Genomic DNA, 15193 nt, shown 5'->3' on the forward strand with positions numbered 1-15193 from the left:
ACTTGAATAGATGCTTAGCTTCTGCTTCACAACTGACTTCATATCAGAGGATGGAGAAGGATACTGGCGGCTGAAACACCTATGGGTAATCCTGGATATTGTAAGCTCTTGCTTATAAGAGTAGAAGATGCCAGAGGGAGCCTCGCACAGAGCTTTGCAAGCCCCAGGTGAGGAAAACAGTTAGGGAGGCCACTGGAGGATTTAGGCAGATGAGTGACATGACCTGACTTATTTGGCTATTGGAGGAAAGACTGGCGGAGGGGACAGGGAGGACACTGCTGCAATTGTCCAGGTGAGAAGTGACAACAGCTTTGACTAGGTGGGGGACAGGGAAGAAGGTAAAAGTAGGTGGATTCTAGATTTATTTATTATTATTATTATTTTTGCAGAAACTGAATCCTAGAGTACTCTCTCAGCTTTTTTTATTTTGTGACAGAATCTTGCTAAGTTGTCAAGGCTGACCTCAAATTTGTGATCCTCCTACTTCAGGCTTATGAGTAGCTGGGATTACAGGTGCATGCCACCGAACTTGGCAGATTCTAGATTTTGAGGTAGAAAGTTGGTCACGGGGTATGAGAAAGAGAAGAATCAAGGACGACTCCAAGGTTTCTGGTCTGAGCAACTCTTCAGGTTGGAGTTATCGACTGAGGAAGAGAGGAGCATATGGAGTAGAAAGTCAAAAGTTCTGATTTGGATATGTTGAGTTTGGGGGGCATTTTAGACCTCCAAAGCAGAGTTGAATAGGCATTTGGAATGTGGAGTCCCATGAGAAATATGGAGTCTGGAGATAGAAATATGGAGTCATTGGATGAAGATGTTTAAAGCAAGAGCCTGGAAGAGAAAGGTATTGGGGAGTCAGAAAAAGTGGGCCTGTGGAGTTGGAGGGAAATTAGGCAAATGTGTAGCATTCTGAAAGCTAAGCGAAGAAACTCGGCTTCAAAAAGGAGGGAGAAACCAATTGTGTCTGATTCTGCTAAGAAATCAGGTAAAATGAAGACAGAATTGACCTGAGAGTTCAGAATTGTGGAAGTCAGTGGGGACCTTGGTAGTAGTTTTTAGTAGAGGAACGGGTTGAAGGAAGAATGAAAGCTGAGAACTAGAGGCTAGGCCTGCTGGGGTTTCTATAAAAGGGAGTGAGACATGAGTTGGTAGTTAGGGGAGGATTTAGATAGAAGTGGCAGCCCGTGTGCACTTTGGTAGGGATGAAATTGGACTTGTGAGGTGCTTGGCACAGTGCCTGGCATGTGGTAGGTACTCAGTGTCTGATGGATATCACATGTGTCCACACATCCCACACCTGCCCCAGCCTACCTCTTTACCTGTTGCTAGCCATCTATCAGGACATCAGCTCCTGTCTGCCTGGGGCAAAAGAACTGGTGCAGCTTATAGCCTGGAGGCAGGAATGCAGGGGCAGATGGCAGGCCAGGGCTGTTGCTGAGAGCTGTGGGAGCCTGTGCCCAGCTGGGAGCTTCACTTCCTGGTTATACTGGGGCTCATACCCAGCTTTCCCTATATCCTTACCCTGGACCCCCAATAAGACAAATACCAAGGAACCTGTGCTAGGCTCCAGCCTTTACCAGGAGAGGAAAGTGAAGATCTGAAAGAATCTGGTTAAATTCACCTGGCAGGGAATTTTACCCTAGGAGGCCAGAATACAACCACCTTCTCATTACTGTCTTGCCCCAAAAGATGCCCCCCCTTTCTTCTGTGCCACGGGTCTGAGATCACTCATCTGTACTCTTAGCCAGCAGCATCCCCAGAAACATTCTGAGTGGGAAGCTGAGCCTTGACTGGATGATGAGTCTCCAGAGCTCTGGCCTGCGTAGGTGTGCACTGAGGACATGCAGAGCTGGGCCTTGGGCATGGCAGTGACTCCCTGTGGCTGGGTTATATAGAGAGCCCTTTCCCCCAGCCTGCTGACTGAGTCATTTCAGGACAAAGAGCTGTGCGCCTAGTGTGAAAAGTGAGAGTCCTGAGGAAAGTAAGAGTGCTGAGGAAACCGGAAGACTGGGGGCTGGGCAGGTTGGCCCCACCTCTCTTGAGTTAGGGGATCAAGTGGGGGAGGTCCTGCCTGGTGTCACCATATCCAGTTAGCACTGAAGTGGGGCTAAGGGTCAGACTCAGGACCCCCAGTCTAGGGCTGGAAGAGGAAAAGCTCTAAGCCTTGCTGCCTGGGGCTGGTGGCTGTGAGTAGCCCTTATAAACAAGCCACTGGTTCTCAAACAAGCTGGATATTCTCTGGGAAAGGTAGGCTAGGAAGATTTCCCAGACAGGAGAGATATGCCTCTGGGAACTGAGTGCCCAGAAAATCCAAGAGGTTTTGATTACCTGGGCAAAGTGTGGGGGCTAAAGGGCAGAAGACTGCACTGCTGGACACAGGGTGGGTTGAGTGGTGGATGCCCTCTTCCCTGAGGCCTGTGGTTTTGGCTAGCACCACTTCTTTGACAGTTGAGCTGCCCACACTGCTCACTGCAGCTCTGCCTATATGCATGTCCCTATCCTCATGACTTCCTTCTTCAGGACTCCCCAGGTTCACCTGCCCTCCTAATTTTTCAGAACAAGGCCAATCAGCCAACCCACAGTGTCCCCCAACTGTCTCCTCTCTACGAACATTTCAGCAGCCCACACCCCACACCTGCACCTTCGGACATCAACCAGAAACAAGGTATGGGCCTGGAATAGGGAGGGGTCTGATGCGAACAGCCTAAGTAAGGCCTTCTATTTTATAATGAGAGAACCTGAGGCTGTGCAAATCAAGGGTCCAAAGAAAATGCCAGAAAAATAATTTGGGGAGTCTGAGGGAACCAGAGGACTGGGTAGATGGTGCCAGGTCAGAATATGAAGCCTTTAAGTTGGGGTAGAAGCCTGCCCCAGTGGCAATGTGAGCTTCTGATCACTATGAGCAGCTTCCTGTCCTAGTGAGAAAATGGAAAGTGGTGGTTGTGATGGCTGATTCACCTCCCCTCAGCCAAAGTCATTCTGAAATCTATTGTCAGCTGTAGGAAACCTGCTGACTCAAACCTGGGGGACTGGTTAGTAGGGGAGAGGCCTGGCATCCCAGGTAAGGTTCCTCTCGACTAGGGCCTACCTCCTGGTCAGAAAGCCAGGCAGAGCCCCCAGCAGAGAGGCTCCAACTGCACAGCTTCAGTGGCCCAGGGAATGGTGAGGCCTAGCCACCACCTCCTGAGTGACTGCCTACTGGTCAACCAGTGCCCTCTGGCGAGTCACCCAACCCCTCTGCCCTTGGTTCCCTTGCCTGTCAGAAGGCCACTGTTTTCATGCTGGGATAGTCCTAAACAAACCAGTTTGTCTGGACCTCTAGCAAAGAGAGGTTGCTCTAGGATGCAGGAACTGCTGAAGTCACCCCCAGATCAAGCTAGCCCAGTTACTTGGCTCCTCTCCATGGCAGGAGTTCACAGGCCTCTGCAGACCCCTGACCTTTCTGGCTTCTACTCTCTGACCTCAAGCAGCATGGGACAGCTCCCTCATACTGTGAGCTGGTGAGTATGGGCCCAGTGGGAAGGGGAAGGGGGCACTGTGTGGTGGTTGAACGTTGCCTGCCCTTCCATGTTCTTTACAAACACCATAGGATGACCAGCAATTGTATCCCAACCTGCTCTGAGCTAAGGGTTCTTGTGGTTGGTTCCCTGGCCCAGGGCATTCCCCAGGGAGCTTAACATATTTCCTCTAGAGAGGCCAGAGAGCTGGCTGTTGGTTCCAGCCCTATGAAACCTGAACTCTCCATCATGGGAGAACTCTGGAGCCATTTGAGTATGTGAGGAAGAAAAGGTAGGCCTGAGCAGGGAGGTGACAGCATGAATAGCCACCAGAGAGGGTGCTGCTTCTGAGCTGCCTGGTGGGCAGGGGGACACTTCCCACTAGCCTCAATACCTGCTGTTGGCTGGTCTCTTCCATGGCTGAGCTGCTTGAACAGCAGGTTCCCCTTGTCCCTGTGGTACCTGATTGAGCTCAAGTCCCTGACCAGCCTGCTTAGAGGGTGTACTAAGGCTAGGCCAGAAAAAGCCAGCCTGGACCCAAGTCAGAAGGCCTGACTGTGGGCCAAAGGATCTATCCTCAGCTTAAATGGGGTCTTCGCAGGCCACTTAGTCATTTACTTGTCACCCATAACGTTACCTGTGCAGATAGGCTCTCTGGAGTAGAACAGTCAACCAGCGGAAGGAAAAGTTGGCTTCCCAGGAAGGGTAGGGAAGGCCAAAGGTAGCAGCATGCCCCCTTTCCCTTACCCTACACCCATGTTCAGCACACTCCTTCATTCCCAGATTCTCTTTGGACAAAGTGCCATTATAAATACAAATCCGGACTATCCTCAGGATCAAGGTGGGATGACAGTGCTTAGGCCAGGCACGGTGGCACACACCTGTAATCCCAGCAGTTCAGGAGCCTGAGGCAGGAGGATTTCGAGTTCAAAGCCAGCCTCAGCAACTTAGTAAGGCCTTAAGGAACTCAGTGAGACCCTGTCTCTAAATAAAATACAGAAAAAGGGTTGGCGATGTGGCTCAGTGGTTAAGCGCCCCTGAGTTCAATCCCCAGTTAACTCTCCAGAGTACTGTAGGCTAGTAGCTCCAAGGCCAAGAGACTTGAGCCTAGAGGGGATATTTACCCACTTAGGCTCTAATGAAGGTCTTTAGGGACAGGGAAGGAGAGCCCTATGTTCTTAGCTCTTACCAGGCAGCACTTGGCTGCCAGGCTCTGAACTGAGCCTTACTGTGTGCCAGGTAGGGTTATGGGTGTCAGGGAAGCACTGCTTCAGCTGTCTGATCCTTAGGTCCCTGACCTCTCCAAACTCAGTTTGCCCAGTGATCCAGGCAAGAAGCCAGGCAGATACAGTGCACTGTTAGCATTGCTTTGGATGGGGGCTGTAGGAGCCCATAGGGGTACCTTATCTAGCTTGGAATCTCTGGGCTTTTGGAGAAAAGAGTGACAGCCAAACAAGACCCAAAGGATAAACAAAGAGTGAAAGCAAGCAAATTGAAGCAGAAAAGCAATCCAGACATTATCAGTAGAGGATGAGAGGCCCTCAGCCCTATATTATCAAGGAAATTTAGGAGACAGGCTAGAGGGGCCCCAGAAAGCCTGCTAAGCTGGGTCCCAGGAGAATAGCAGTTCCAGCCCTTAAGCACAAGCTGGACCAGTGAAATAAGGGCAAGGTGAAGCACAAGTTGCCCCCTGGTGGCAGATGCCAGAAGTAATCCCAGCAGAAGCCAATCTGTTTCAAAGACTATGGGTCAGGCCAAGAAGGTACAAAAGCTTTCCCCATGTCTGGCAGCCAGACTGCTAACAGCTGTCTCTCCCAACCACAGGCCCAGCCCTCCTCTCTACCCCCTGTCCCCTTCCTGCGGATATAGACAGCACTTCCCTGCCCCCACTGCAGCCCCTGGCACCCCCTACCCCAGGTGAGTCCCCTACCCCTGCAGCCAGGCTCCTGCTTCCTGTTGCCCAGGCTTAAGTGCCCACACAAGGCCATGCTCAGGCCAGTGCTTACCCCGTGTTAGTTGTTTGTCCATCTGTCTGCCTGTCATCCTGCAGCCCCCTGCTGCCCTAATGCCTGACAGCAAAACTGGTAGGAGTATAAGAGGCACCAGTCTAGGCCATATGTGCAATAAAGCAACAAAGAAGCCAGGATAGCAGTGCATGCATAGCTCAGCCAGTGTGCAGATGTGTGTGCACTCACCTCATTCTGCATCCCTACTGGGGCATCCCGTGAGCTCTGCCCAAGTTGAGGCAGCATCTTCTACATAAGTGTCCCCAGCCTCTGTCCTTCAGGGGGTTGCCTGCTCAGGGATCCTATACCTGTGCAAGCAGCAAGGGGCACAGTGATCTCCACAGAACAGTAAGGAAGTAAGCTGGGAGGTGAGTGCACAAGTGTCCTTTCATTTAGCTTATTCCCTCAGTGACAGACCTGGTGTCAAGAATGTAACAGCAAGGAATTCAGCAGTCATTTCCAGTTCCACTGGAGCTCCCAGCTCAGGGTGAGAGGTATAGATACAGCACAGCTAATAAATGGGCCAGTGGGTAATCAGGAAGCCCCCAAGGAGACTGCAAGCAGGCTTGATGGGTCAGAGAGCGCCTCCTGGAAAGGGTTAACATTTCCTGACAGGGATAAAGGGAACAGCTGTAACAGGGCTTAGCTATGGGTGGAGAGTGCTGGGAAATGGGGTAGAAATGAAGCTAGAAATGTCAGCATGGATGCTTAAGCAGGGCTGTGCAGGACTTGGGGAAAAATCTGGATTTTATTCTGTGGGCAGTGGGAAAATTTCAGCATTCTTTTAAATGGTCATGCTAGCTGTGTGTGGAAAGGGCCCTGGAGGTGGTCAAGTGGGAGTGAGGAGGCCCACAGGCAGCCCCCAGCTCTTAGCCTGACTTGGTGGCGGCAGGTGGGGAGAAGATGATACATTTGAAAGCTACTTGGGACTATTTAGTAACCACCCGAATGGCATATCCGTGGATTTTTGCAGTGTCTGTGTAATGTGTGGGGAGCAGATGTTTGTATGTATCTCTGTATATGTGTGTCCAGGTCAGTGGGGATGGGGAATCTGTTCCTCTGTATCCTTGTCTACTGTGCATGGGCCTCCATGTATGTCTGAAGGTCTGCCTATAATTCCTGGCTCAGTGTTAATTCTCTTTCTGTTTCCAGGTTTACCCACCCATCCTTGATGCTGGGCTCTGGTGTCCCTGGTCACCCAGCAGCCATCCCCCACCCAGCCATTGTGCCCACCTCAGGGAAGCAGGAGCTGCAGCCCTATGACCGCAGCTTGTGAGTAAACACACACTCTGTGGGTGAAGGGGAACAAGAAGGTATAAGATGGGCAAGTGAGCAGATCTACTGTCAGCCAGGTCACACATGCCTCCCACCAGACCCAAGAACTGCCTGGTGGTCCCTCTAAGCCTTCTTGTGGCTCTGGCTACTGACCACTGTTTTAGCTTTCTGCACATTCATTTGGGTCAGCTAAAAAAGAGTCCATTTACAAAGCCTTAGGATCATACACTTATGTACCCACACTCAAGGAAGGTGTTCAGTGATTAGCAGGGAGGGATTTGGTCCTGAGCAGTCTGGATATCTGTCCCTTAGGAAGACACAAGCAGAATCCAAGGCAGAGAAGGAAGCTAAGAAGCCAACCATTAAGAAGCCCCTCAACGCGTTCATGCTGTACATGAAGGAGATGAGAGCCAAGGTCATTGCAGAGTGCACACTCAAGGAGAGCGCCGCCATTAACCAGATTCTAGGTCGCAGGGTGAGAGCCATGGGGCAAGTGGGTTGGGGGGACTTCTGATCCCTTTCACCCTGCTGACTCTGTGATGCACCCCATTCCCCCCCACCCCTGCAGTGGCATGCACTGTCAAGGGAAGAACAGGCCAAGTATTATGAATTGGCCCGTAAAGAAAGGCAGCTGCACATGCAACTATACCCAGGCTGGTCAGCGCGGGACAACTACGTGAGTGGCCAAACACATCCAGCAAGGGTGGGCAGGGGAACCTTCAAAATATGTGTCTCAGGCCTCAATCTCAGGTGGAAAAACAGAGCTACTGTCCTGACCAGTACAGATGTGGTATAGAGGAGGTAGGGGCATGGAGAGTACAAGGCTCAGAAGAGGCAAGCCTGGGGAGCTATCCTAAAGCCAAGCCCACACATCCTGTTCTGTACTCTAGAATCCATTCGCACATGGGATGTTGCCAGTATTTGGGCCACATGGTAAGAAGGGGAAGGGGCCATTCAAATTGTAGACCAGATTGGGAGAGGGAAGAGCCCCTAAATGTACTCCATGGCAGCCTAGCAAGAACTGCAATCAAGAAACTATAGGACCCCCAGGTTGGAGGAGCGTGAATGTCCAGAATTCCAGGGGTAGTTAGGCTAGGCAGTAGCTGCAGATAGACCAGTGTCTACCTCCCAGATCTAAGTATCCTTCCTTTTTTCCCTGCAGGGGAAAAAGAAGAGGCGGTCAAGGGAAAAGCATCAAGAATCTACCACAGGTGAGGCCTTACCTCAACAGTAGTATAGTCTCCTCTCCATGCTTCCATTTTAAGAGCAGCTCTGCTCTTAAAGAAAAACTGGATAAAATAGGCAGGCAGTCAGGAAAGAGATGGACAGCCCCAGTGCAGAAAAGGCTGAATCCCAAGAGCCTCCCTGGGCTTCTCTGTAGTCTCCAGGTTAGAAGGGTTCCCACAAGCAAAAGAGAGGAGCCAGCCTGAGGACCCCTACCCCACCTCACCATTCTTCCCTCTGACTCTACTGCCCAGCTGGGTTACCTCCTTTCCTGAAACCTTGCTCTGGGGCCTAGGGCTCCCACTGGGGCTGGCTGTGCCATGGAGAGGTCCATTCTGCTTGTAGGGGCTGTGGGATGTCTATAACTGGCTAACACTGATATTACCTCTTCTTTCTGGGCCCTGCTCTGCCCTGCTGCCTGCCTGCTCGCCCTCTGCCCTGCTCTGCCCCTCTGGCATGGCTGTGAGCAGACACTGGCTCGCCTAAGAAATGTCGTGCTCGCTTTGGCCTCAACCAGCAGACGGATTGGTGTGGTCCCTGCAGGTGGGTTTGTCCCCACCATCATTCTCCCTTTGCTTCAAGCTGCTTCCCTGACTACACATGTTCTGCTGGGCCGCAGCCCCCTGTGGTCCCTCAGCCCCCTGGCATACCCAAGAGATAATAGGGGAACCCATGCCTCTTAAGAATGGGAGTGAACATTGAACACAGATTGTGATAGCACTTGGGTCTAGGTGGAAGCAATGGAGGAGGACATGCAGAATGTTCCAGAAAGGAAAGCAGACTTAAAGAGATGGCTCTGGTGCCAGTCAGGCCTAGTAGGTCCTTAGCAGACAGATCTGTCACCTATCACTCAGGAAGCCTAAGCCCCTACTCCTAGGCCTCAAAATCATTATGGCTTTCCACTTCAAAGTGGGACCCATGCCTGTTCCATCCCAAGCCCTTAAATCTGAGAAAAACGAAATGATAACATCAGACAACCACCTAAACAACCTTGTCGCCAGGCAGCCTATGATTTTCTTCTCTCATACCTACTGAGATCAGAGGGCTGGAAAGGTTAGGAGAGAGAAGCAGCATTATTCTTGGACTGTCTTACCCAGAGAGCCCTGTGGCACTAAACTTCTGTTTTTTATCATGGGTATGAAAAGTTTCATCCACCAAATGGTTAAAGATGCCTTTTTTAGGCCATACCTGACAGAGCCAAGGCTGAGGGTACTCAGACAGTAAGGTCACTGGCTCTATGGAACACTTGTCCAGCCCTCTGGTATGCCTATCATTGTCACTATTCAAGGGCAAGGAGAAAGGAATTTGTGGGTGGAGGCACGTGTGGATACATGAGGTCCTCATCATTCTGTTCTATTCAAAAGACCAACTGTGGCTTTGAGAATTCTAGGTTGTAATATATAAGAGTCCCAGTCCACTTCTTCTCCCCTTAGCCCTGCTCTGAAGACATGGATTGCTCAGCCAAGAACTACAGGCATTGCAGTCCTTTGCCTTAATGTAGATCTGAGTCCCCACAAACATGAAACAGAAGCTTAAAGACTCACACTAGGAGATGGCTTCCTTGGGGGGAGGGGGCCCCCTACAGGCCAAGTTACAAAAGGTCCCCACCTTGTGGTTGTTCTGAAAACTGCACCTGACCTAGTCTGGGCCAAACCCAAGAGTTGATTCAGGTTTGAGGACATAAGCACATCCATCACCCAAATCATGGGGAGAGGACAAGAGGTCAGCCAACCTGTGCAAAGACAGCATTTTTTGGTTTTGGTGTATGACTGTGAATTCACCCTCTGTTTACAGATAACTCTCTTCACTATTCCTAGGAGGAAAAAGAAATGCATTCGGTACTTACCCGGAGAAGGCCGCTGCCCCAGCCCCGTTCCTTCCGATGACAGTGCTCTAGGCTGCCCTAGGTCCCCAGCTCCCCAAGACTCACCCTCATACCTTCTGCCCCTCTTCCCCACAGAACTGCTTGCTAGCCCAGTGGAGTCAGCACCAACATCCCCACGTCTCTCCACTATTCTCAGTCTTCCTGCCCCTGGACCACCACAGGCCCCTCACAGCACCCTGCAGAACACACAAGTACAGCAACAGGAATCTCAGAGGCAGGCGGCCTAGCATGCACAGGACTCCTGGCCTCCTCCAGAGGCCTATCCCTTTAGAGAAAGCAGAAGAAGCCCCAGTCATATGGAAACTGGCCAGCAGTCCTCCCAATACTCCATGTAGGGTCCATGCCCTGAAGATTTCAGAGGCTGAACAACTTCTGCCTGAACGTGAGGCCATCAATTCAAACTTCTCAAGTGGTGGGACCATATTATTGCCAGTGTGTCGTCTCATTAAGGGAATCCTGTGGCAGCCTACATTGTGGTGTCCCCCACCCTGCTCCAAACCATGTGCTTTACTAGCCAGATACCCTTGTCTCCCTTGCTTTTCTGCTATAGGTCACAGAAGGGCAGGACTAAGCTCAGCTACATTCTCTACAGAAATGCCTCATCTGTCCTCCTCTGCCACACCCTTCCCACACCAGACACTTCCATGGATCAAGAATAACCTGTTTTTATCAAACAACATCTGAGCATGATCACAACCACAAAGCTCAAGATGACTATGCTTCTCCAAAGGGAATGGAGGAGCTGTTTACAGAAAACCAGCTGCTCTTCATAAGCTGGACCAGAGGAAGCCTCTTAGTATATTCTCAGGAGCTTAGAAGAGGAGGAGGAGGGAATAGAATTGGTTTAGGCCTAACAACTTATCAGGCAAATGCGGGTTCCTGAGCAACTTAAGAAACCCTGACACCAAAGCTCAGGCACCAGATGATGGAGGCAAATAGTTCAAAGAAGTCATGGCCCAAATCTAGTATGTATCCCTCTCCATTCAGTCTTTTTCACAGTTCCATTTTCCAGCTCATCCATGTCACTTGAGCCAGCTCTTGGGCAATTTAAGAGAGTAAACCCAAAACCTCCTCCAATAGCCAGAGCTTGCCTTCTAGCATTCAGACCAGGCCAGCTTGTTTTTTTCCCTTTGGGGCTGAAGGAAAGAGGACTGTTAAAACTAAAGGAGCCCAGAAACCTCTAGTGGTGGACATAGGTTTTCACCACAGCCTACTTTAATCAATTTTTGAGCCAAGCTTCAACCCTGAGCCTTGAGAAACAAGTCTTTTATTTTAATTTAACTTTTTCTTTTCCCTTTTGCCTTCTCCTCATTGTACATAGCCTGAATCCAAAGAAAAAGGGCTGTCTGTGTACTCATATACACCCTTACAAAAAGCCTTTAGTTACATACTTTAGCCACTGGTTTCTCAGAATCCAAAGATCACCTATTCTTGTGTAGTGTTGCAAAAAGTCTTGAGAAAAAAGGACCAATGTAGTGTTCAAAATATTTTTGTATTGTTAATGCATCAAAGAAAAGTAAATGTTATGCTGTTACCCAAATATCTTATTCCTCAGGTCAGACTCTGAAAACAAACCCAGTAAAAAGTATCTTTATTCTCATGTTTAAAAAAAAAAAAAGTTTTTCTTTGATGCATTAACAATACAAAAATATTTTGAACACTACATTGGACCTCCTATTCCCAAGACTTCCAACCTACAGAAACTAGAGATCACCCTTGTCGTTTACCCTATAAGGATGTGGACCCCCACCCCTAAGGCTGGGCTCATGCTAAGAATAAGCTTAAAACTACAGACCTTTACCCCACAACTGATACAGCGAAGCCTGTTTTCCAGTGCCTTTATGAAAAGTGATGAGTTGGAAACTGCTATCCTATAGACCCTGAAAACAAAATGGTTGCATATGAACACTAGGCTTTTTCCCTGAGAGCAGAAAAAAAGACATCTCTTACAACTGTCCATCATCATAAAATCCTACAAAAAAGATTTTAATAGCACTCTTTGCTGGCAACGATTATGTCTATTAGGGTACTAAAAGTATTTTTCCTGCTGGGTGCGGTAGGCCCAAGCCTATAATCCCAGAGGCTCAGGAGGCTGAGGCAGGAGGATCACAGAGTTCAAAGCCAGCCTCAGCAATTTAGTAAGGCCCTAAGCAACTGAGACCCTGTCTCTAAATTTATTTTTTAAAAGGGCTGGGATGTGGCTCAGTGGTTAAGCACCTCTGGGTTCAATCCCCAGTACAAAAAAAAAAAAAAAAAAAAAGGATTTTTCCTATTTTCATAAAAGACCTGTTTAGTTTGATTGCTGATCTATAGTATGCTTTTTACAAGGCAATTACCATGCTAAAATATACTGCTAACTTCCTGAGACCTATTGTGAATGTGAAAGAGAGCATAAAAACCACTCTGATAGATCAGTTGGCCATTAGATAAATGCTGGGCAAAAAATTTCACAAAGCACAGCCACTAAGCCACCATTATGCATTGTTTTTTCTTTAACTTAACTTTTTTGGATTTTATATTTTGAAAATATTTATAAAGTCATCTTCTAGAGTAGTGTTTCTTTAAAATAGGCCACTGGAAGCTGTAATCTCAGTCTTACTTCTTTGTGGGAGGGTGCTAGAGGAGACCAACCATTCTCTGGACATCTGTCCCATTTTAAAGAATTCCACTCTGGCTACTGGCCTAGTTGTTTCAAAAAATACATTCTAAACAGGGCTTCTGCAAGGCTGGGTTGTTGCATCTGATTTGGTGTTTTATTTAGAGTACACTGGATACATAAACAATGCACCCTTTGTATAGTGGTGGTGGTGGTGGGGGCATCCTTTGGCAACTTTGTTAGACCAGTCTTTTAGGAAAAAAGAAAAACACAAAAACCACCTGATTTCCAAAAGGAAATTCAAATCCTCCTAACTCACTCCACCATGTTCCTATGAAGCCGGAGAGTGACTTGAGATTGCAAACCCAAATTCAACTTCAAATACCATACCAGTTTCCCCTCACCGCTAGCTAAGAATCAACCATGTTTTCTGAGACATCACAGGACAGGATACCCTTATACATTCCCAGACAACTGGCAGACTTAAGCCTTTCTTGAAACAGATATTGACTGCTCCCATCTACTGTAACTGCCCCCCATCCTGTGCTAAATAGATTCAGTGAAGGCTCAGCCTAGCAAGTTAAGCAGGGCATTCCCATGTCTTTTTTTTTTTTTAATTGGGGATTGAGCTGTTCCCCTGAGCTACATCCTCAGCACCCCTACTTTTTTTAAAAGACAGGGTTTTGCTAAATTGCCCAGGCTGCCCTCAAAACTTTAAGATCCTCCTGCTTTGGAGTCACTGGGATTACAAGTGTGTGTCACTGCACCCAGCTCATGTCTCCCAATTTGAAGGTGTTTTCTTCTTTTCTAATTAGCCCAGTGACTACCCTTAAGCATTTTTTTTTCCGGGGGGGGGGGGGGGAGTTGGGGGGGGTGGGCTGGTTCCATAACCTAGGGCCTCATGCATGCTAGGCAAGGAGTCTAACTGAGCTACATTCCAAATCTTTATAACTATCTTTTGAAGGACTCCTGTGGTCTCAAGTTCTCTGGCTGCAGAGTCCCAGGTTGGCATAGAAGAACTGCTTCCCAGCTCTGTGCAAAATAAGCCTGGCTAAGAAGGCCACAACCAGAAGGAAGCAGAATGAATGGTCTCTACATTCTGTTCCAGAAAGGAAGGAATCAGTTTCTGTATCCATTTCTAGGAAAACAGAGAGGCAAAGGTAATAAGGCCATGTCAAACTCCTGCTTGCCAAAATTTTTTAACCCAAAACTAGTTAATTATGTAAAAGCCAAGTTGGCTTTGCTTTTGAGTTTAGAAAGTCTGCACTAACTCTTAGGTCTCTTCAGAGTTCTTTTTTTTTATCAGTGCTGATAACTGAACCCAGGGTCTTGCACATACTAGGCAAGCATTCTACCACCGAGCTGCATGAACTGCCAAAATCCCAGCTCTCTTCTTAGTCTTCTTGAATTTTTTTTTTAAATTCAGGCTCCTGAATTCTCTCACTTAAAGAGATACCTTCATGAATCTTTCTTTTTTTGCCTTCATGAATCTTGAAGTATAAAAATTATAAAGCAATACCTACTTTGTACATTAAGGACAGACAAGAAAGTGAGCCAATAAAATACAACACATCAAAAGAAATAACTTGTTTTTACAACATAAGAATTATTAAATCTGAGGGGGTATATCCTTACTATGACAGTGTTAGGGAGAAAGTTTAGTTTATAATTCAGGAAGGATATGGTTTACTTTTAGATCCTAAGTGACAAAGACATTCAATGAAAAAATGGCAAGCCCAAGAATTGTCAGAGGAATCATAATTACCTTTAAAAAAGCACATCATATTGCAGGAGGCAGCTATGCATTTTCTATGAATATAGAAAAAAATTGACAAAGTTCTTTGGTACTAGCTGGCAGTCACCCAAATTTGCCAAATACCTACCCCTCATTCTCTTTCCTGACAAAATAAGTTAAGCCTTGAGGTTAACCAAGAAAGGATTTCTCCCCTCTCCCTATGTATATTAGTAATTGAAGAATGGCTTTATAATTCATCACCACTAACCAGTTTCCAAACCAAAGCTATTAACCAGTTCTCCTCTCTCATGCACTGAAACTGCTCAATTTCTTTATGATCCATACCTGCATTTTATGGGACTCTTTATCACTAATGTTCTTTATACAGAAATACATGGAGCAGTGCTGCTAAATAAAGGTAAGTCCTGCCAGCAAAGGCCCTGTAATTAAGTCCTGGAACAATGAATATAAAGCAGACGGCATCAGACTGAAATTCACAGAAGCTACTATTTTTAACTTGTCCGAGGCCATGTAGGCACTAAGCAGCAGAGGTGAGACTCCAACCTTAAAGTATAATCTTCATGCCACATTTGTTTAGCATAATAGATAAAAATATAAGCATGAATATACCTTTGAAGACTGAGGTATATCTGTTAAAGATAATGGGAAAGAGGTACTCACTACAGGTGTGAGCCTGGAACACTCCTGGGTAGACAAATTAAAGGAATAATGAGCATATAGAAGGAACAGGGAAAAAAGGTTAGGAAAAGGGTTTCTTAATACCATGCCTAGGATTTATCTGGATAAATATCCACAAATATCCTATTTTTTTCCCAGGATGAGTTGTCATATTCTCATTAATCCACGAGATTACCAGGATCTTCTGTTTAAAGACTAGGAGGCAAAAAAAAAAAAAAAAAAAAAAAAATGTTGAGAGTGGCTGGATATGTAGCTCAATTATAGGTAGCATGCTTG

At 47.5% G+C, this 15193-nt stretch overlaps 1 protein-coding gene across 6 annotated transcripts in view; it reads left to right on the forward strand.

Moving 5' to 3' along the window:
• The window catches only part of Tcf7 (transcription factor 7), a 30510-nt gene extending 19153 nt beyond the window's left edge, over positions 1 to 11357 (forward strand). Inside the window, exons 4-12 of one of the 6 annotated variants that reach the window (XM_076855778.2) lie at positions 2557 to 2665; positions 3410 to 3500; positions 5322 to 5414; positions 6656 to 6775; positions 7091 to 7253; positions 7347 to 7454; positions 7941 to 7989; positions 9820 to 9840; positions 9963 to 11357. In XM_076855778.2, coding sequence (XP_076711893.1) covers positions 2557 to 2665; positions 3410 to 3500; positions 5322 to 5414; positions 6656 to 6775; positions 7091 to 7253; positions 7347 to 7454; positions 7941 to 7989; positions 9820 to 9840; positions 9963 to 10114 — 906 coding nt within the window. In that variant the 3' untranslated portion in view covers positions 10115 to 11357. Of the gene's footprint in view, positions 1 to 2556; positions 2666 to 3409; positions 3501 to 5321; positions 5415 to 6655; positions 6776 to 7090; positions 7254 to 7346; positions 7455 to 7940; positions 7990 to 9796 lie in introns of all 6 variants that reach the window. The other 5 variants (XM_076855780.2, XM_076855779.1, XM_076855781.1 and 2 more) reach the window with 5 other exon arrangements.
• The last annotated feature ends 3836 nt before the right edge of the window (positions 11358 to 15193 follow it).

Source organism: Callospermophilus lateralis, chromosome 5 (assembly GCF_048772815.1).
Source record: "Callospermophilus lateralis isolate mCalLat2 chromosome 5, mCalLat2.hap1, whole genome shotgun sequence".
Lineage (NCBI taxonomy): Eukaryota > Metazoa > Chordata > Mammalia > Rodentia > Sciuridae > Callospermophilus > Callospermophilus lateralis.